The 21,723-nt window shown below is 38.5% G+C and overlaps 1 protein-coding gene across 3 annotated transcripts in view; it reads left to right on the top strand.

Annotated features, from left to right (window-relative positions):
• Nucleotides 1-271: 271 nt before the first annotated feature.
• SS18 (SS18 subunit of BAF chromatin remodeling complex) overlaps nt 272-21,723 on the top strand; it is a 39,988-nt gene continuing 18,536 nt past the window's right edge. For 2 of the 3 annotated variants that reach the window (XM_071737388.1, XM_071737386.1), the window contains exons 1-5: nt 272-438; nt 3,538-3,614; nt 4,962-5,046; nt 16,586-16,739; nt 20,646-20,867. In XM_071737388.1, the coding sequence (XP_071593489.1) occupies nt 370-438; nt 3,538-3,614; nt 4,962-5,046; nt 16,586-16,739; nt 20,646-20,867 (607 nt within the window). In that variant the 5' untranslated portion in view covers nt 272-369. The remainder of the gene's footprint in view (nt 439-3,537; nt 3,615-4,961; nt 5,047-16,585; nt 16,740-20,645; nt 20,868-21,723) is intronic. The other variant, XM_071737387.1, reaches the window with a different exon arrangement.

Below are 21,723 nucleotides of genomic sequence, written 5' to 3'. Positions count from 1 at the left end.
GTTAGGCTGGAACGTACCAACGCTGCGTAAGGAAAGGGGTACCCCAAAAGGTCGGGTGGCAAGGGGAGGCCACATTCAAACGGCGCGGCGCCGACTCTCGGTCCCGTTGTTTTTGCCGAGTGGTGGAAGGCGGCCGCGGTCTCATCGCCTCTTCCCCTCGCAGCGGGAAAGGGGGAGGAGCAGCCGATCCTCCTTAACCCTTCCTCGGCGGGACGGGGATGGGCCGTCCCGCTGGGCCCCCGCCCCCGCCCTCCCCCCGCTCGCAGCGTTCTTCCCGTATCGCTGCCGCCTCCCGACGCTGCGGGTGTCCGGGGTGTGTGAGCGGGCGGGCGGCGGGGGGGGTTCGGGCCCTCCCGGTATCGGCCGGACATGTCGGTGGCGTTCGCGGCCCCGAGGCAGCGGGGGAAAGGCGAGATCACGCCGGCCGCCATCCAGAAGGTGAGGGCAAGAGGAGGGGCTGGGCCCTGCCGCGGCCCCGGGGGCTGCAGCTGCTTCCTGCCGCGCTGGGAAGGGGGTGGCGGAGCCCCGGAGCACCCAAGGCCCCGGCGGGATGAGAGGGAGGGAGGGCGGCCGGGCACAGCGCTTGCTGTGCTCGGGACACGGCCTGGATAGGGCGGTCGGTAAGGCGCTGCCTTGCTGCACTTCAGCACTTACTCGGGAGTCCCGGGGCCAGGGGGAGGCCTTGGGCAGGCGGTGGAGTGGGGCGCGGCGGTCGGGGGAAGGGGTTGGTGGCCCATGGCCCTGGTCCTCTCCCCTCCCCGCTCATGGCTGTCCCGAGGGCTCCCGGGGTTCCTTAAGGGCCGCGGGAGTGAATTAATCCGACAGGACTCGGCCTGGCACTGTGTGGGAGCGGAGGAGTCGAGTAACTCCCCTGAGAGAGGTGCCTGTAAGTCGGATCGCAGCTGGGTCGGTGCTAAACCCTGCTTAACTTTGGGCGCCGCCCCCGCGGGGTAAGCGGCTGCTGCAGCTCCCAAACTTGGCCCGCCGAGGAAGGTTCCCCCTTCCTCCCCTCCCCCTAACTTTTAAGTATTACTAAAGAAGAACGTTATGGCCGGAGCCAATGACAGCGAGTCCCGACGACACCATTGAAGCTTTGGTGGGAGGGAGCAAGTTAACTCGGTAAAGAAATCAAAGAAAAGCATGTATAGGATTTGTTATAATCCCCGATGTCTTGTGTCGGTGGAAGCAAAGGAACACGTTCAAGTTCACTGCTAGCTTGGTGGTATTCAGAAACTTAATTGAAGACTGACTGTGTTATAAGTAGCCAGTCATCACAGATTTCAGACTGGTACAGGCTCCTTGTGTAGAAGCCTTTTGGGCAGATATAACTAACCTCTGATTCAGTAGAAAATGGGAGCCTCAGCAAGGTAGATGTTGTAGGGATCAGGACCTAAAGGAAGACCCCATAGTTATATAGACCTCCACAGTTATGTAGCAAAAGTAAGTGGTTGAGAGGTGTAGATGAAAAATACATACCCACTGGGTAGAAAGCTGCCAAAGGTAGTCAGTAGAGACATCAAGTCACTGAGGTGCATACGATGACTGCAGACATTTAAGTTTTCTTGTGTTGTAGCCAAACTATTAATTTAATGGTGGCAAAACCCTAGTATAGTTAAAGTTGAATCTTTGTAGTGTACGTAAGCTGCCAGAGCCCTGGAGGTATCTTCATCAAGCTGGAAACTAAATTTGTAGGTGTTTATAATTCCTGCAAAGAACTGTTTCCATTTTCTATCAGCAACTGCTTAGTCAAAATTGTATACAACAGTGCCTGCAGCCCCATCTAGGATATGGCTGTGTTTCTTGGTTGTTTGCTTCTTGACCTTGCATTCCTTTTCTACTGAACCACCACCCCCAAGAGATCCAGCTTTCATGGCTACAGCGAAGAAGGCAACTGCTTAACTGGCAGTCTGGAAGTCTTCCTGTCTTGCTAAGCTTTAAGTATCTGCTGCTTTCTCTGGAAGGTCAGAGACATTTTGAGGAAAGCCTTGATTTGAGGCTTCCATTGTAAATTCTATTTTAGACGTTGGTGTCAAAGATATTAACTCCTTTTTCTATATTTTTTTTCTGGTGAAAATGGACACTGCGTTTCTTCCAAAACTAGATGTTAATACATGTGAAATGTGTGTAGCAGTGTGTTGGATCCTCATCAGAGGGTGCAGCTACAGTTCTGCCTAGTTTTTGAGGCACAGTGATTCAAAATACTGCAGTTCTATCTGTGTTTACTGCTCAGTGACAGTGTTTCCAGATCCAGCAGTTTCAGGAAAATAAATTGCTAAGTGTTTGTTCTAGTTAGTTCTGGTGAATTACTTGTTTGAATTCAGGAAGATTTGGTTGGTTGTCTTACCCTTGCATAGAAACAAGTTCTGAGTTTTCATCTTCATACTCTTTTTGTAGTAGGGATAAGTCAGAAGAAAAAAAGTGTCAGTATCCCTCTCCCTTCTCCCCTCATTTGTTTAGGTTGGACTCCTAGGGAAATAGAGGTGATGTAATATTATTTGTCCTTGTAGAAGCTTGAATCTTCTGGCTAGACTCAACCATGTCTGAAAGGAGTAGTCTTTTCAGAGAGTTAAGATTCTATTAGTTTTTTGAAATTCAGCAGCTGGGTAGAAGGATCTAAAGTAGTTTTCCACTGAGAGGAAGCAAAGAAAGTTCAAAATTTTGATTTGGCAGTGAACTTTCCATTTTGTTCAGTTAACCTGGGGAGCTTGGCTGGTAGCTCAGATTAACTGTGTCTCTGCTAACTTATCTAAAGTTAGCAGGGTGGTTAAAAAGATGAGAGTGTGGGAATATGCGTCTCTAGGTAACCAGGATTTATTTTTTTTTCTGTTTTTGGAGCCTGGAACACCTTGAATTTGTGAGCTTTTTGTACAAAGCCATGAGATCTGCAGTTTCCCATGGTATTAGGACTACTGGTTTTTTGCTCAGAAAATTAATTAACAAATGTCCGTATTACTGGATCGTTCTGAAGTATAATCATCTGTTTTGCCTATGATGCAGAATATATGTACAAGGTTCAGTTTAATTGGAGATTATTCATTATATGGTATTCATATTCATAAGACCCAGCTTTCCAGTGCATTTCCTTGGAACAAACCTGTCTGGTAACCTCAATTTCTATCAGTAATAATTTCAGTGCTGTTTATTATTAAATTTATAAACAGTTGCAGGCTTCAGAAGTAGAAGGGAAACTTGGGACATGTATTTTTAAGTAAAGTTCTTGGTAGAGATCAACCAAAGAAATGCAAAACTTTGAAAACTTGTAACAACTTAATTCAGAACAAGCATAGGTAGTTGAATGGGAAGCTTCACAAATGCAGCTGTAATAGTGATATGAAACTTTTAAACTGAAAACTGTAAAACCAACAGGAGTAGAAAAATGGAAGCAGAAGAGTGTTTTCTAACTAATTGGTTGAAGTAAAACTTTCTGGAATACTACTTTGTTGTTTTTAAAAACTCAAAGGAGCAAGACTCAAATTTATCTTTGGTTTCTTTCCACAAAGAGCATGAAACTTACTCCAAACTTCTTTATCGTTTCAGATGTTGGATGAAAATAATCATCTTATTCAGTGTATAATGGACTATCAGAACAAAGGAAAGACGTCTGAATGCTCTCAGTAAGACTTTAATCCAAATCTACTGTGGATTGGGTGAATTTCTATCTAGGTCACCATTCCTGTTATGTTTAGCTCACCTTGTAGGAGAACTGCTGTGAAGAACATCAAAGTGTTGCTACAGATACTACATCTACAATTTATGGTTATTTTATGACTATGCCTTATGACTACTTTTTCTGTCACTGAAGTATTGCAACCTGCCTACTGCAAGTTGGTGTCATGATGATGATGCTTATAAAAATGGGGACTGTGTAACCAAGATCTTTTTCCTCAGCATCATAACTATCTCTTTCCCAAAGTGTAATCTTCTTCTCAAACCTACCCAAATCATGTGGGAACAGACCTTTCTTCCTTACAGTGTGTTTAAAAACTACCTGCCTAGCACTTGCTCAAGAACAAACAGGCTTGTCTTAAAAGTTTGGCTTGCCAGAACATCCCATGTGCACTTGCTGTCTGGTGAAGTTGCTGCAGAGTGATCTGAGAGAACTGTGGAAGGAGTGAATTATTAAGGAATATTATTTTCCCCATTACTCTTTTCTGGCATGGGATGATTGAGGCATCCTTATAATCAGACAGATACAGAGTCATGTGACAGATGGGGCATCACAGCATAGCTCAAGTCCCTTACTAAGAGGATTGGTAGTCTGGGAGTAGGAGGGGAGTAATAAATAGTAGGTATTTTTGCTTTAAGGAAGTTCTTTTATTGTATCACAGTTACTGTGTTAAGCTGATTGTGATCCTGTAGTTATGTATTCATAATTTATTCCCGTTTTCAAGGTAATTTTTGTGACTGTGGGCTAGATGTTAAGACTGTAATGTGGTTCTGTAGCAGAAAAATCATTCCCTAGTGAACTTTGGGAGTTCAGGGCCCTGGTGAAATGTTTGCACTCTTCTTGTTCATGCTTCACACAAATCTCTGATATCTGAGGACATGTAGAAGGAGCTCCTCTACTCCTATCTGAGGACATGTAGAAGGAGCTCTCATTTCCCAGTGTTTGTGATGGAAGCTGTATGAAACAGAAACACACAACACCATGTATGTCTCCTGGTGGCATTCTGTGGGGAAGAAGGGTCATAGGTGAGGACAGTGTCACCCAACTCTAGATTATTCATAGCAAGACAGAAGTTGTAGAGAAGATAAAAGCACAAATTTGATGGAGACACTGGGAAAGATTGGGTAATAGGTAAGTGTGAGGGAAAAGGCTTGGGATTCCTAATACAGATACTCTTGTAAGTCGTTTGAATCTTCTTCTACACAGGTAACTTTGAATATATAGAATTAAAGGAAGTTCTGATGTTACTGTATTTGTGACTTACCATCTGCCTTGCTTTTGTTTATTTTGATAGGTACCAGCAGATGCTGCATACAAACCTGGTTTACCTAGCCACTATAGCTGACTCCAACCAGAACATGCAGTCTCTACTACCAGCAGTAAGTATGAAGTAGTGTAAAAGTAGGGAGTGCATTTCATTTCGGTTCCTGGAGGGAAAAAAACAAACAACAAAGGCACCAAAACCAAACAGAAGTGTTTGAATTAATTACCAAGCATTTAGCCTCTGATGGTGAATATCTGATGCAGTGTTTCTTGGAGTACTGTACTTGGAGTAATTTCAAGTTTCAACTAGTTTAACTGAAGACTGTTACTCTGACTGAAATATGCAGTGCAGAGATTTATCTGGCCTGCCTCCTAGATAGTTTTAGATGTCTTTTTTTTCTCAGCTAGGAACATTAGTGGTGTGCCTCTTAGGTCCTGCAGCAGTACCCTGATTTTCCCCTTATATTAAGGTGTAAGGGGGTGGGATTGTTTTTGGTTTTTTTCCAAAACATTATTTTCTTCTTTTTTTCTGGAATATTGTCTGTTCTTTTGCCTCAGGGACATGAGGTTGGGTAAATCATTGTCAGCTTTTCTATTCTCTAGGTGAGTCTCTTAAATTCTTTGCCTCTGCCCTGTAACAGAAAGCAACCTTTTTTAACCTTAAGATAGTGGTAATATGCAAGAAGTAAGGTTGCACAGGCTTGACTTGGATCACTGGATTGTTTTACAAATGAAGCATTTTTAGTTTAATAGTTACTCGTTTTAGTCTGGTGTTTTCTCAGTTTGTATTCCTGAACTCTTTATTGTATAACATAAGATTTTTCCCCCCTTTACATTGTTTTATGGAACAGCAAGGAGAGATACGACAAACACTGAAATAGCTCGCTGTTTGCTTTTTGTGTTAATAGGAAAGCTTGGGGAGTTCATTGTGAGTAACACAAGCAAGTTCTTTGTTTCTTGGTAATAAGACTTTCCTTGAATTAATATAGTCTTGATTCATTTCTTCAATATGAAACTAAAAAGAATGTCTATAAAACAGCCGTTCCTAGATACCAGTTCTTACTGACTGAAATTGAATTACTTTTTCTTTGGTCTCTAGAGAAGTGTTCTCCAGTCATTGCTACTAGTGAAGCATCCTTTGAAGTTGGTACCTAGAGGACTATAGAAGCAGTGCTTCATTATGTCCAACCTGTTGTGCCTGTAGAGGCTTCTCTTTTTATAAATCCTTGCTTGTAGCTGAGGGGGAGGAAAAGAAACCTTTAGGAGGGCTGTGTGTATTACTCAACTAATATGTTTTTGGAGACTTAATTCATATCCTGTTTCTGATGACAACTGAAAATGAATTTGACCTTATCTTAGTCCCTGGTGAACAGCCCTGTTCTTAAGGTTGAATGTGATGACATTTTCTTCTTAAAAGAAAATGAAGATAGGGCCAGGAAAGACTTTTGCGGATCAGGACTGAAGTGCATTTCTGATCTTGAATGTAAGGAATATTCCACAGTAGTGAGAAAATAACATAGTGTGATTTTGTTTGGGGGAGAGTCCCCTTTGGACCACTAAGGGAGGGAATAAAAGGTAGCTTCTTGGCTTTTCTTCCAAACTAAAATACAAAATGACATTTAGATGTTAAGTCTGTCTTTAAGTGTAGACACTCTGACCTACCAAGTCAAATCTTTGAAGACTTGCCTGGAATGTGGTAACATCATCAGGAAAAAAAGCTTTTTTGCTGATGTTTTTAGAGAAATATTCTTTGTATAGTTTGGGAACATGTGAGCTACTACTTTTTCCAATGCTAGATAAACTTCAGCCTCCTTTCCTTTAGTGGCTTTCTGTTTAAGAACTGATGAGGCTCAGGTTGACTTGGAAGTATTATGTTTCTACTCATCATGCCTGTGTGTCAGCTGTTGAACAGTCTTACCAAGTTCAAGGGTTGTGGGTGACAACATGGAGCAAGATGCTATGTAAATATCTACTATTTTTAATAGTAGAAGACATCAACTTTATAGATTACCATTACAGTAATTTCCCACATAACATAGGAGCACTTGAGTCTTGTTAGCTTCTGCAGTTGGATTGTATCTGTTCTATTAATCTATGGAAGGTTATTTTTCTAGTAAACTATCCTTTTTTGTTTAAATTTTATCTTGCTTTTGTTTAATTGGGTAAATAGACTCAGGAAATTTAACAATTTATTTTTATAAAATGCTTTATGCAATAAAATGAGGTGGAAAACAGAATACTGTTATTAAGATAGGATTCCTGCTGAACAGAAGAGCTAAATGAAGAGGTTCATTGAAGCTCTTAATATCCAGTTCAAGTAATTTTTAGCTTGTAACTTTGTATCCTCTTACATTGTCCATCGACTTAATGGTTCATGTTGTTGGGGAGAATGCTTCTGCTCAGCTCTGTGCCTGTGTCCCCATCTTTTAGAATGTGGTATTCTAATCCTTTCTGAAGGTGTAGTACTGTCTGTAGAGAATGAGATAAATGTTATACTGAACAGAAGTATGGTGAACCAACTGTGTTGTGCAGAGAAATGGTTCTAGAAAGGGGCCTGGAAGTGAGGAAAAGGTGAAGCAGGTGAAGCAAGTGTTGCAGAGTGTGGGTTAAGAGAATGTCAGTGTCGTAACAAAGCTTCTGTTGGTATGTATGAAAAATTTTGGGTATTAAATTATGACTTCTGGGGTGAGATACCTTCCTTCACAACAGAAGACAAAAACCATGCAATGTTAATCTACCTGGGTCAACCAGATTTTTCTTAGCCATGTCAACAGCAGCGTTATTAAGGGCAGGGCTGTTTTAGAGTGTCTTCCCAGCTTGATGAGAGCCATGGCTAAGTCCTCATGTGAAGCTGATGCAACTTTTTGCTGCCTCTTTGCAAGTTACGGCAGGTATTCTCTTTCTTGGACTGCATTTTTTTCTCAAAAGAGCATGTTTCAGTGGCATTAAAAAGTCATTGCAAAGTATGGAATAAAAAAAAACTCCGAACTTTTACTCTTGGACATTTTTTCTCCCCCACATAATTTCACTGATGAATATTTATAAGAAAACCATGACCATCACTTTATTAGGAAAAGTAAAGAGGAACTTTTGTCCTGTACTACAGCCTTTTCATTTTGGCAGTAGTTTTGTAATGGGCAAATACTGATGTTTGCAGGCATTACTTGACTGAGAACATTTGTTTTGCTTTTTTAAATACAGAAAGAGAGGTGGGTTGTTTTTTTTTTTATTTTTTTTAAACATGATGCGGCTTGCCTTCTGTCATGAAGAGGGCTTGATTTCTATGTATTTCAAGAAAGCAATGAAAATAAATGCTTATGATTATTTTTCACTTCTGTAACATAATGTGTTTCTTGTATGTACAAAGTGCCATTTTCCATTTTCTTCCAGTAGCAAGATGAACTCTATGTGAAGTAGCTTCCAAGCAAACTCACTGTGTCTGAGTTTTAGAAAAATTGCATTAAGTTGTTTTTCTTAATCTCATAATACTGTAAAGGTTATTTATATTATTTATATAAAGCTGGTATTTTTTTCCTTGCTTGAGATACTTCTCTCAAAACTAATGCTTTTTTGTAGGACTTGAGAAATTTCTTAATATGTGCTGTTCCCAAGCTTGTCACATGAACTGGTATGGAGTCCATGACATTTTAGTTACTGAACACTTTTATATAAAATGGTGATTATATACACACCCAACATCAACCAACACTGAAATGCTTGCTACTTCCTAAGAAGTTGCTTGAAGAGGTAGAACCATTAAACATCATTACTAGCATCTGACTAAGTCTTCCTTAAAATTCCTTGTTGGAAGATGGGATTTTTTTTGTAGGTTTTCTGTTGCTTGTTTGTTTTGATTTGTTTTAAGCTGAGGAGTTTGGGTGGCTAAATATGAGTTCAGAATATAAGGATTCTTTTACTCAATCAGTGGAGAGTTTCATGTGATCTTAAATGCACTTTAGTAGTTTCCAAAGGTATGATGTTCAGTCTAAGATTTTAATGTACTTGTGATGTGATTTATTTGTAGAAACAGTTCAGGATCTTAGGAACTGAACAGTGCACTCATTTTTAGTAGCCTGTATTTGAACTGAAGTTATTTAAAATATATATGTTATTGAATTATCTTGATACTGTTTTTCTTGAAAAAAGCCAGATGCCACCCAGAAAAGAAAATTATGGCTCAATTTTAATAGCTTAAAATAAATTCTGGAAATACTACAGATGAAAGGAATCTTAAATTTTAAAAAGTTCTTATCTAGTTATGTACCAAATGCCTGGGAAAAACTTAGCTGTGGTAGTATAGCAGAAAGTCTGTTAGTGCTGTCTGTTTGCCTGCTGGTCACAGCTGGCATTGGTCTTTAAACCTCTAGCCTAATTCTGTATATATTGAATGTTAGTGTGTAGATTAAATTAGTTTTAAAGCAGATAGACAAAGCAGTATGGTGTATTATTCTGCAATAGCCTTTCAGGAAACAAGTCTATGTGAAATTCAAATTCAGCTACTTGCAAACTGAATTACTAGAGAACAGAGCATAGGAAAGGTTGAATGTTGCCTGTTGAGAAGCAAGTGGGCTGCTAGTTGAAAGTGGAGCTTGTAGTTTGAAGACAAATTGCTGCAATTAAATGTTAAAGAGAAACATTAGGTAGCAGATTTTTGAGAAAGGGCAGGCAAGGTGCCTTCGTACCTACCATGTTATGTGAGTGCACTCCAAGGAACTTTTATGCTGCTCTTCAAAAATGTAGAGCTGCTGTGGTTGGGATGGGTAAAAGAAATTAAGCTTCATGTTCTTGTACTTTTACTAGAAACTGTTGAGCTACTGTAAATCCATAATAATACCCAATCTATTTGTGCTTGCATCTTCCTTGAAGAACATAATTACTTAGATTATTCCTTCCTCCAACTCTTTGTACTCTATGTTTTTATTTACTAAGTTGATTTTGCATAGTAAAAGGTATTTCCTGTGTTCTATGAGCAAAAAAAAGTTCTGCCAGGGTAGCAGTGAGTGAATTCATAGGCCGCTAGTTTACTCCACTTTGAGTGAGAGGATCACTAACTTCAGTAAGCTACTTTGCATGTATTGCTAATCAGGTGTGTCCACATGGGGAGCTAGTGCACTGTACACAAAAAACTACTTATATTGCCTACTAATTCCTATGGCTGATTCAGAAATCAGTAAAAATAGCAGCCAGTTTGAATTATCAGTATGATCTGAAGTGTAATTCTTTCATACTTGAAGATGTGCTTTGTCTCTTTGTAGTACAGTATCTGCAGAATAAATGCTTATTTCAGTCCTAGGCAGTTTGCTGAGAGCTGTACCAGGCAGTCAGATAACATAGATAGGTGCTGAGTCCTTTAGCCTGTGTTGTTTCACTGTTTCCCCAAGGAAATGCTCTGAGGGTTCTGCAGGATCCTGCTTTGAGTCAGTGTAAGGCTGTCTAGCTTGAATACAGGCAGAATTTTTCTCTTAAGTTACTAAATGCAAACAAAATCTGTAAATTCTGGAGTAGACATCAAACTGTGTTAAAAGTCAAAGAGGTAGGAGGTAAACATATGTGGAACACAAATCTACTTTTGAGTTCGGGTGCAAACTCGGGTGTTTTATGGGAGAAGTATAGAGAACCTCTGAAGCTGTCTGGTTTCTGTAGGTCAGTGTTCCCCATGTTAATGTCCACAGTTAACTTGTTCCTAGTCACTTAAAATGAAACAGTCTAAATTTGAACCAAATTCTGTACATTTCAATTTAAATAATTTCTGGCTGTACAAAGAGTTAAGAACTTTGTGTGAGTATTTTGTAATTGTCAGAAGACCCACTGCACTGTGAAGATTAAGTATTTAAGGTTAATTTTTTTGGTGGTTAAAATGATGCTAAAGAATATTTTTACAGTGAAATGTTTCATACAGTGATAAATGCAGTTTGAAACAACTGAAGATTCAGATTTCCTCTTTAAACAAGGTGTGTTTAAACAAAGTATGACATTATGCTCTATTTTAACATTTTGTCCAAATATTAAGTCAGAGTTTCTCTGATTTTTGAAGATGCTGATGTAAATGGTTATTTAGAAGGTGGTTGTCATTCTAAACTTAGAATTCACTATACTAGTGTCACAACTGATATTCCATCAGTGAGAGCATAAATTATATTGTAATTAACTTCACTATTTAGACATGATTCTAAATGCTTTTTGTATAGAAAGCTTCTCTACCCCCAAACACTACACTTTGTGAGAATTGATAGATGTTTGTTAATACTGAGACTAAAATGAAAAAATTTAAATAGCATACCCTGCACCTTGTAGAAGAGGAGTTGTAACCCAATTAAATAAATTTTGTCTCTTTCATGTCTCAGAAATGTATTCCTTTATGATCTTAGTTCCCAGTCAGACGCCTCCCTCCAGGTGCCATCACCACCTATCAACAGAGCACTGTTCTCTGAGACTGGGGCAGGAGCTGTGATATTACCAGGGCAGGGGCCTCCTGGGATGGGATATTTTGCTTTGCAGAAAATGTTGTTTAGGAACTGAAAACAAAGATCATTCATTAAATCCCAAGTTAGGTCTTCTCTTACAAAGATCAGGAGTGTTTTATATTTGTGTTCCATGTAAGTTTTGTTATTCTGACCGAATTTCAAGAAAACAGTATTTTTGATACTTTAAATATCCGTTGCTATTTGTATCGATTATGTCTTTCGCATTTTATTGATGACTGAGTTGGTATTTCATCTCAGTTTTTGTAACAATACATGTTCCATAGAAAAATCTTTCAGAGTGCTTTTGATGGTAAAAAAAAATAAATCTCACAGTATGAAGCAGGGCAAAGAAGAGATGATAGATGAAAGTTTCAAGAGTACAGTTCCACCACGCCAGCTTCTGTTGTTTGCTGTCTTGCATTTTATCCAATCTATTTTTTTTTTTTTTTTTTTAATTTATTTTTGTTTGTTTGTTACAAGTGCAGGTCAGTTGCAGTCTTTTTCCTATTCACATTTCCAGAAATGGACAAAATAGCTTATTGCTTTTTTTAATGCTCTGTTAAATTTTAAATGCTGATAGCAACTATTAATTGTAATCTGTGCATTTAGGGAAGCGAGCCAAAATTGGCATTTAGGAAGAGAAGGTATATCTAACATCTTCCAATTGCTTAATTTACTTTTTAATGGTAGTAAAATATTTAAAATTTTCTACTTCATAATTGGAATGAAAGCAGTGATTTTAATTTCCATTTTTTTCTGACCCTCATCCAGCAGAAAGAGGGAAGTACCCTTTCCTTTGGTTCTGTTAACATAACTACATTTGGATGTTATTTTTCCCTTGATATCTGGACTGAATGGGTAGGGTACATATTTGGTAACTTTCTTTTCACGAAGGCTCAAGGGTTTTTTTTCTTCTTTCTTTTTTTCTTTTTCTTATTTCTTAATATTTGGCTCTTGAATACTGTATGGTCATTTTTTATTTTAAAAGGTCTTTATCCTGTGTAGTGCATATTTCTGGGGATAGGCAATTCACTTCTGTAATGAACAAAAAAGGTTAAATTACCTGTTTTGTTGTTGGTTGCTTCTTTGCGGGATGTGTGTATGTGGTCAGGTTTCGTTTGGGTTGGGTTTTTTTTTTGTTTGTTTGGGTTTTTTTTGTGTGTGTTTGTTTTGGGTTTTTTTAAGTTTTGTAATTAAGATTATTTTAAAGAAGTTTATCACCTGTAAAGGCCTGGGTCAACTCATCTAGAAATAGGGAAATTGCCATTCTAAAACATTTTTGTTTGTTTGTTTCTTCTGACTATCACCAGTAGAAAAATACTGTGGAAGAATTTACTGGAGAATAATTGTATCTGCAAGAGATATTTCTTTTTAATTACTACCACTAGTGATTTGTGTATGACCATGACATGAAGGCTTATAACACATATAAAATACCCTATATAACTTTCAGTTCCATGTATCTTATGTGTAATTCTCTGAATCATAACTTTGTTCTGGTGTTGATGAATTCCTCAGGCTTATGTGTAGTAGATAAGGCACTTCAGGACATGCTCTAGTGGGCATGGTGATACATACATATATATATATATAATTTTAGGGGGGGAGGATATTGGTGGTAGGACACAGTGATCTTAGCTGTCTTTTCCAATCTTGACACACAGAGATTCTGTGATTTATGGGGTGTCTTGTATTTTTTCTGTTATTTCTCAATTTATTGACCATTTGCCTATTTTTTTTAATTTTTGTTGCTAAAGCATAAATTGAATGATCTACTTTTTTGTATATATCGTACATTAAATTATATTTCTGTCAGATCCTCTTGCATTTCTTTCCTTCCAGTATTGTGACTGCCCCCTCTCTGGAAGTGTTTAAGGCCAGGCTGGGTGGGGCCTTGAGCAATCTGGTCTATTGGGAGGTGTCCATGCCTGTGGATGGGGGATTGGAACTAGATGATCTTAAATTAAAAAAAAAAAAAAAAAAAAAAAGACCATTTTGACTTGTTTCAGGTGAAAGGAATTCCAGGTTTTAATCACTGGTTGCATGTCTTTGTATTCCTGCTTTTACACTATCTTTTCTGATTTCTTTCCTCAAATTAAACATACCACAATCATGAATACCAAAGCATTTTTTCTTGCATGTTGTACCCCACTGTTGATATCAATCGCTGCAGATAATTAAAAAGTGAACAGAGGTATTTTTAATGGTTTTTATGGATTATTTTTCAATAATATTTCCAAGCAAAATGTATGGGTAGTGGCTAAGTCTCCTTTTTTTCTGGATTAGTTACAATAGGGATTCCTTCTTTCTGAAGAAGGGTGGTTCAAAATTTGTTGTAATTGGCATATATTTATATATTTTATGTTGTATTTCACCTGGCACTATTGAACTTTCTTCTGCTTTTCAGTAATTAATAATGCAGCATCTTCAAATGTTGACATTTATTAGCAATGGTTTCATGGGCTTTCTATGTATTACTTTTTTCTTTGACCTTCATGTAAGGTTATTGCTTATTTCTTTCTTCTGGGCAGTTTCATTTCCCTCTGGGCAGTGAATGTGTATATGCCTGGACAACATTTTTTTTCAAATGGCTTAGTCCATTAGGAAGTTTTTGTTACATATGGAGCTAAGTAGTTTAATTGATACACTTGGCAATTTTTAATAGATTAAAAGAATATGACTTTTCTGCATTGACACTTTGCTAACTCACCTTTGTTTTTATCATCCTTGGAGTTCTGCAGTACTCTTATTTTCATCAGTTTACTTGTAGCTTGGGGAACAAGGCTCAGATTTACGATACCCAGAATTGGTCCTACTACTTTTTTTTTATAAAAACAGGTACAGTATTCTCCAACCTTCTAGTCGTCTGTTGTGGTAGCTTATTTTAATGTATAATTAAAATAGCAGAGTGTATCTTTTTCTTGCATTATTTTCAATAGTCTGAAATGATTTCACATAGGTCTTTGGGCTGTTTCTGTATCCAGAAGCTTTTCTTCTTCAGTTGTTTTCTGGTAGTACCTTTTTGGGTGCTTTTAACTGCTCTCTCAGTTTCTTGTAGCTTAAGTCTCTTGCAGGTTTTTGTATCTAGTGGGATTTTTTAAATCCTTAATATTTTTTTCTTGAGTGTTTGCATTCTCTGTGCTGCTTTTTGATCACTGTAGTGTTTGTCATAGTGTCAAACAATAGTTGTTTTGCAAAATACCAGAATAAATTCCAGACTTAGAATATATATATAATTTTTTTTCTTAAATAACCTTTGGAAGTTTTTTCATCCATCTTTCCATGCATAAGGGCATGCCTGTTTTTGTGCTATAACACCTTCAGGATAGCTAAAACCTAGGTACAAGCTAGTATTTTTCAGTACTTTATAGCATTTTTCATTATTAACATGTTGTGGGAATGCTGGACTTATGAGTGAAATATACTTGGAATCTAAGTAGTTCACTTTTATTCTGAAAATACTTCAATTTGGTCTGGTTTTGGCTTAGCACTTTGCTAAAAGGGGCTGCTCTAGCTGCTCATGTGGAGGTACCAAGTCTAAAGGTTTAGCTTGTATTCAAAACCCATGGCCTAAATAAAAATGATGAATCTTCTTTGTTTACTTTTTTGTTTGTGTCTCTGTGTATCAGTTTTAGATTATTTCTGTTAGGTGCAAAAGTAGAATGATGGCTTCTGAAGGTGAAGGGAAGGAGGTCTGGTATAAAGCAGCTTTTGCTTGCTTATTAGTGAAGGAAGATGAAGCAAAATGGAGCAGCATTTCACTTGCACTGTTCAGAGAATAGGGCTGCCTTTTCTGCCTTTCCTTTTCTATATTCTGTCATTTCTACTAATAAATGAATAAACCTGCTTATAAAACATCACTCTCTTAATCATGGAAGAATGAAAAGAGTTTTAGCAGGAACAGATGTCTGCTTGCTGGTTTTTTTTTTTTCCTTCATCTCCTTTCTTTCTCCTGCAGAAAAAAGTAGCCTTTCACTGATTTCTGGAGGGATTTTAAAATATATTGTATTTAAAATAATACCTACTTAAAGTATATGCAGAAAAGTTGAATACACAAATTAATGTTATTCCCCCTGGGAAGTCAATAAATGCATTTGTCTGTTTCCCAGGTGTTGCCATCTCCAAGGCCAGAAAGGGCCTTCTGTTGTATTACATGGTTCTCTCTATGAAGAGACAAGTTAAAAAATATATACGTGGTTGTCTCATGGAAGGGGTTTTGCAGGAATAGTTAGGGCCTTTTAGAGGGAGTCCTCCAAAGACACAGACCCAGACATTTGCTTTCACAGAGATGATTTTTATTCCCCTGAAAGCACTTGGCTAAGGTATGTGAGGGAGATTGTACAGTCTCACAGGTGTTTTTAATAGGAAAAATAGGCTGGCTACTAGCAGTTTCTGCTTCTCCTTGTATTGCCATGGGTAGAACCTAATAGTAAATTCCCTCTCGCGCTTACTGTTTTTCTTTCTCTCCCTCTTTGAACTCTCAAGGTTATTCAGTTATTTTCCTTGCAATTTCATTAGGAAATTTGCCAAAAACATCCTTTCTAGGCAGCTGTCTCTGGACCTTTGGAGGCCAGCACTAATGTGCTTCTAGTCTGTAGGGGGTGTTTGGCACGAAATGAGGAACCGGGCCTTCAGCGATTCGGGGGAGAGAGGGGAAGAGATCGCAAACATTTTACCACACCCAGGTGCAAATTTTCGCTCAGCTATGAGCATTCAGAGGCTTTCATCTCTTGTTGTACCTGTTTTGTCCTGGTGCAAGGTCTGTTAACAGCAACAAATTGTTGATGTGAGAGAATTGTAATGGAAGAGCGGTATTTCTGCTCACCAAATGTTGCTTTGAAGGAAAGCTTTTGTGTGCGCGGGAGGAAGCGGCTCCACAGCAGTCTTGAACTCTTCACGTATAATTTTTTAATGAGGCATTGATTTGTAACTTTTTTATTCTATAGTGGTGCTTGAAGGTGCTGTAGTGTGTTGTCTGAATGCAATACTTCATGTAAAATTGATTAAAATGTTAAAACGCTTTGCCAGAATTAAACCGAGAGGAGTTAAACCTATCAGAGCAAGAAACGTGTTTTCAGCCCTTTCTTTCATACCCTGCCTAACAATATAGACAACTGCTGTACCGTGTGTACGTATAATATATTTGTCAGACTAACTGCTTCTCCTGTTTGACTAAACTGTCTCCTTTCAGCCACCCACACAGAATATGCCTATGGGTCCAGGAGGGATGAGTCAGAGCGGCCCTCCCCCACCTCCGCGCTCCCACAACATGTCTTCAGATGGTATGGTAGGTGGGGGCCCTCCTGCACCACACATGCAGAACCAGATGAACGGCCAGATGCCTGGTAAGTTTTTCTCCTCTAAGACATTAACACCAGCGTTGCCTGGCAACTGAAACGACATGGGGGCTCAGGGGATACTAGATTGTTGATGACAAAACTGCTTTGAATGCCCCGGAGTACCAGCTCTCTTAGAGTTTGTTAGCTACAGAGCTACGTGACCTGTATTCAGTGTTTATCAGGCTGCCCTTGGGCTTTGATGTAGCTGACACACAGCATTCCTCTGAACAGAACTGGCTAAATTTAGTCTGTTTGAAACCGTGCAGTACAGCTGGCTTTGGAAGGCTTATTGGGGAAAGGTATTGGCCTGTGGCTGAGTGAACACAAATCTTTCCATAAAAAGGTAGTGGAAAATCATCATAGTTAGGTAATTAGATAATAATAAAATACATATCTCTTAGGGGGTGTTTTGAATATGTTGATTTTTTAAAAAAGATCATTTTTATAAAGAAAGTCCTCCAGCTTCCACTAATCCTCTGTGTTCTCTATTATGGAAGATATGTTGAATCGTAAGGGATATGTGAAGAAATGGGGCTCCAGATTATTGTTCTAGGTGTAAGTTTTAAGTCAGTTTTCAAAGAATGCTTTGGGTTGGGAAAAGGACCTTAAAGGTCATCTAGTTTCAACCCCCATGCCGTGGGCTGGAACACCTTCCACTAGACCATGTTACTCAAAGCCCCATTCAACTGTAATAAAAAGTGCTTGAGAAGTCAGAAACAAAGCAGTGAAACAAGATGATAAAATTCCACATTGTGCCTACCTGTGCTGACTCTGGAGTAACCTCTAGCAGTCAGATCAGAATGGAGTAGGTGCTGGAAAAGCTTGCTTTTTTCTGTGGAGGCTGTTTTCCAGAATTTGCACCCATAAAGTTATTCTGACTTTCAAGAGAATTGGCTTTCAACTTAACTCTACATTCCCAGGATTGCTTCCGTTCAGGACTCCTTCACTTTTTTGGTATGGAGGAACTTCTTGTACAAAAGCTTTTTGAGATACTGATCCTTCCAAGAAAGGAAACTGCTGTCAAGGGACCTTTTGAAAATTCTTCTCTCTGGTGGTCCCAAGGATAAGCTCTATGACAAATACCCACAGTAAATATCTGTGCAAAACTTAATATGAAGTAAAAAATTCAGTGATTATTATAGTCTTTATGTACAAATCTTCATAATATGGACCTGATGGTGACAGCTTTTCTGAGAAGAGGGGTTGAATAGCCTATAGAGGCTGTTTATGAGAAGTGTAATAAAAGATCTAGAGAAGAAGTTGGTTTCATCCTACATGTTGGTCATGGTCTGCATTTGGAAGTGCAAAGAGTCATATATTCTGCTTCCTAAGTAGGACAAAGTTATTCTGGTTGTGGAGTCCTCTATCCATCTAAGATCCATCAGCTCCCATGGAGAATAACATCGGCTCTCACAAATCAGTCTCTTTGACCCTCTAGTGTAATGGTATTATTGTTATTATAATGATCTTTTCCAAGGAGAAGGATTACTAAGTCACAATGTGAGCATAATGACTTCACTGCAGTGCCACGGGGGAAAAAAGTCACTCCTTAAACATACATATCTTGTAATTAGTTGGAATAAGAAAAGACCTCTTATGAAAATATGTGAAAGGTAAATGGGTTTGTTTTGGTCTATACCTAGACAGATACTTAAATACAGTTTCCCACTAAGCTTTAATTTAGCCTTTCTTCCAACACTCTCCCTTTTTTGAATGTCTCTGCTTTCCCATTCACTGTTTAAAGTTGTCTCTGAGGGTGTGAAGATAAACAGCTTAGGATGAGGGCATCGCTAATATCAGAAAGACATGCTGAAATAATTTCATAGTTGGGAAAGGGGAAACAGAATAATCTTGTTAACTGGGTAGCTGAATTGTTATTTTTTTTAAGTGTGTGCTGGTTTACCTGAATATGAGCCTTTCTTTACTTCATGGGCATATATTAGTAGTAATTTCTGCAGTGTATGCATTTACTTTCTGTTTATAGGGCTCTTATTCTTAATGTCACATAGACACTTTCTAATAGAAGACAGCCAGAAAACCTTGAATGTCTGAAGAGATAATTTGTCCAAAAGCAATAAAGTCACTAATGTGCGAAGAGAATGCGGGGACCTCAACCATGAGTTGCCCAGCCCAAAAGAAATAAAATGCAGGCTCTTAAAAATACCAGTTAAGGTTTTCTGGAAGGCCTTGTCAGAGTAAGGGCTTCCACTGGATTGACTAGGGTGAAAGGGTTGGTAGGAGGCTTAAAGGGCTGCCTAGTCATGGTCAGGGCATGAGTTGATTTGAAGTTATTCTGTAGACTTGTCCCATTACCTAAAAGGCAAAAGTTGTTTTTTTTTCTCATACTTGTATTCTGGTTAATAAAGAACCTGAAGTACTACAGAGGCCCTTAATTGTATCCCCTGCAGACAGACAAATGAATGTCTGTATAATCCTCCCAGAGAAGACAGTCATGATGAGCCTTGTTTGTCCCATGGTGGAGCTGAGTGTTACCTGTACCTATGACCTGCAAAAAATCCTGTCTGAAAAAATTCATTGACTGAGAATTTGTGTGATGCCAAATAAGGCAGATCTGGATTTGGAAGGAGATGATGAACTTGGTTGTGCTGGTGGCAAGTTATCTTCAGAAATTCTTGAGCTTGTTTACAGAAATGTAGAAAGTTCAAAGGTGAGAGGAGCTGTAGGGTTCGCTGACTTTTGTCCTGACACTGGTAGGTGACCTGAATAACAGGTGGTTGTGTACTACCACCAAGTTGCCTCAAAGTTGTCTTTCCTTCTTGCAGATATAGTCTCAAATGCACTTAGGCTGGCTTACAGGCTCCTGTAGCCTGTAAGATAATGTCCATAAGTGATTAAGGGGAAAAAAGAGTTGTTTATAGCGAGGATGGTTACCTAGCCCACTAACTTTTTTTTCTAACATATATACTATACCAATAATATAATATATATAATATAATATAATTAGTGTGGCATTTAAAGCTGTTGCTTTAATGGCAGAACACACTATCTCATTTGTTCATATATAGTTCATATTCCATTCTTCCCATTTCCTTTATTCGTATGAATAAAATAATCAACTGTTGTGTCCTTGTGTGCAGGAAAACCCCTTGAAGTGTTTTGGCAAACTATAAAAAACTTTACAAAAAAAAGTGTGTTCTTACCAGTTTTCAATTGCAAGGTTTTTTATACTATGGTCTTGGCTTTTCCACTGGATGCTGCTCTGGAAGGGGGTTGGACTAGATGATCCTCAGAGGTCCCTTCCAACCCCTTACAATTCTGTGTGTGTGTGCCTGTATGTGTTCATTTTATTAAGCTGTCTTGAAAAGGGCATGAGAATAAACAATCTTAAATGTATGTTGTTTTCTTCATGCTGGCTTTTAGTAGCTGTATTCCTTGATCACTGTAATTTTTTTATTCTACATCTTTTTGTTTGCAGGTCAGTTGCTATTGCCTCTTTGACTCTGTGTACAGCTTAGGTCTTTATTTTGCCTTCATTCTGTCCTTGATTAATGCAAGTATTTCTTTAGCCAGGAGAGGACTCGGGAGCATTTTACATCTGCAGGCAGATAGTGGTGGGGGTTTTTTTGATAAATGGCAAGACATGTATCCAAAACACTGTCCTCCTGAGACTCTACTGACATAGTTTTTTTTTTATGTTTCTCTTTCCAGTTTTCTCTATTTCTTAGGCTTTTTCTTTCTTTTTTTTTTTTTTTTTTTTTTTTTTTTGGTCAATAAGAAAAAGTGTAGCATGTTTGGCAACAGTAGCATCTTTTTGGTGAACTTTATCAACACTTGCCTTGTTTACACTTACTTTTTAATGACTTTTATCTAGTTTTATGATGCAGTATGGCTATATTTGCTTGGTTTATGATACTTAACATGCAACCTTTTTCCCTGTTTTTCTTCCTGAAGGACCTAACCATATGCCTATGCAAGGACCTGGACCTAACCAACTCAATATGACAAACAGTTCCATGAACATGCCTTCAAGTAGCCATGGGTCAATGGGAGGCTATAACCACTCAGTGCCATCCTCACAGAGCATGCCAGTGCAGAACCAGATGACTATGAGCCAGGGACAGCCCATGGGCAACTATGGTCCCAGACCAAACATGAACATGCAGCCAAACCAAGGTAAGTGAGGTGCTTGTTTAGCATCTGTAAAAAGCAAACAACTTTTTTTAGAAGATGTGTTCTTCTAGATTTTGTTCTCTAAATGCATTTCTACTCTTGTTTGCGTGACTCTACGTCTCCTTTCTCCCCTGTGTCTCCCATATGTGACTTTTTATTTCTTTGCAGACGTTGAACTGTTTTCAGGTATTGTGTGAGAAGCTGGGAATGGATCTGCTTTCATCAGCTGTAGATTTGAACTACTCTCTTATCTTCCTCAGGCTTTCCACTTCTGTCTATATGTCATTATTGCTTGAGTTGATAAAATACATTTCTTAGTCTCCTGGGTAAATTGAAAAATTGAAGTCAGATAGCCCTCAGATTTTTGTACCTAGTTAATCTTTATTCTTTGCTGCATGCTGTTTTAATGTGGAATGTCTGTTAATCTTAAAGAAGTAAAATTCAGTTCCAGGAACAAATCTGCTACTCCCTACTGTTTTCAGGAGATGTCCTTGTGTATGTAGTAAAATTCAATATTAATTTTGTGTTTAGGATATTTGCATAGCCTGTACAAGTGATATCTTCTCGTTGAAGTGCAAGGATATTGCAAAATTAAAATATTGCATAAGAGTCACAACAGACCGAATTATTAAATTGTGTGTATAATACCTATTCTTATAAATGGGCTTTACGAGTCAGTAGGCAGTATTTTTAGCTTACCTGTTAAGTCTTGTTATTGCATTGGATTTGGACATACCAGCTGCTAGAACACATACTGCAGAATTTCTTCTAAAAAATGTCTGCCACACTTGCAGCAAGTAGGTTTTTTTTTTTCCAGTATGCATAGACTCTTATGGATATAATAGCTAAAGGAAATTAC

This window comes from Heliangelus exortis, chromosome 2, assembly GCF_036169615.1.
Source record: "Heliangelus exortis chromosome 2, bHelExo1.hap1, whole genome shotgun sequence".
NCBI lineage: Eukaryota > Metazoa > Chordata > Aves > Apodiformes > Trochilidae > Heliangelus > Heliangelus exortis.
Note: the sequence above shows the minus strand (reverse complement) of the source record. Positions and strands in the feature narration are given on the sequence as shown.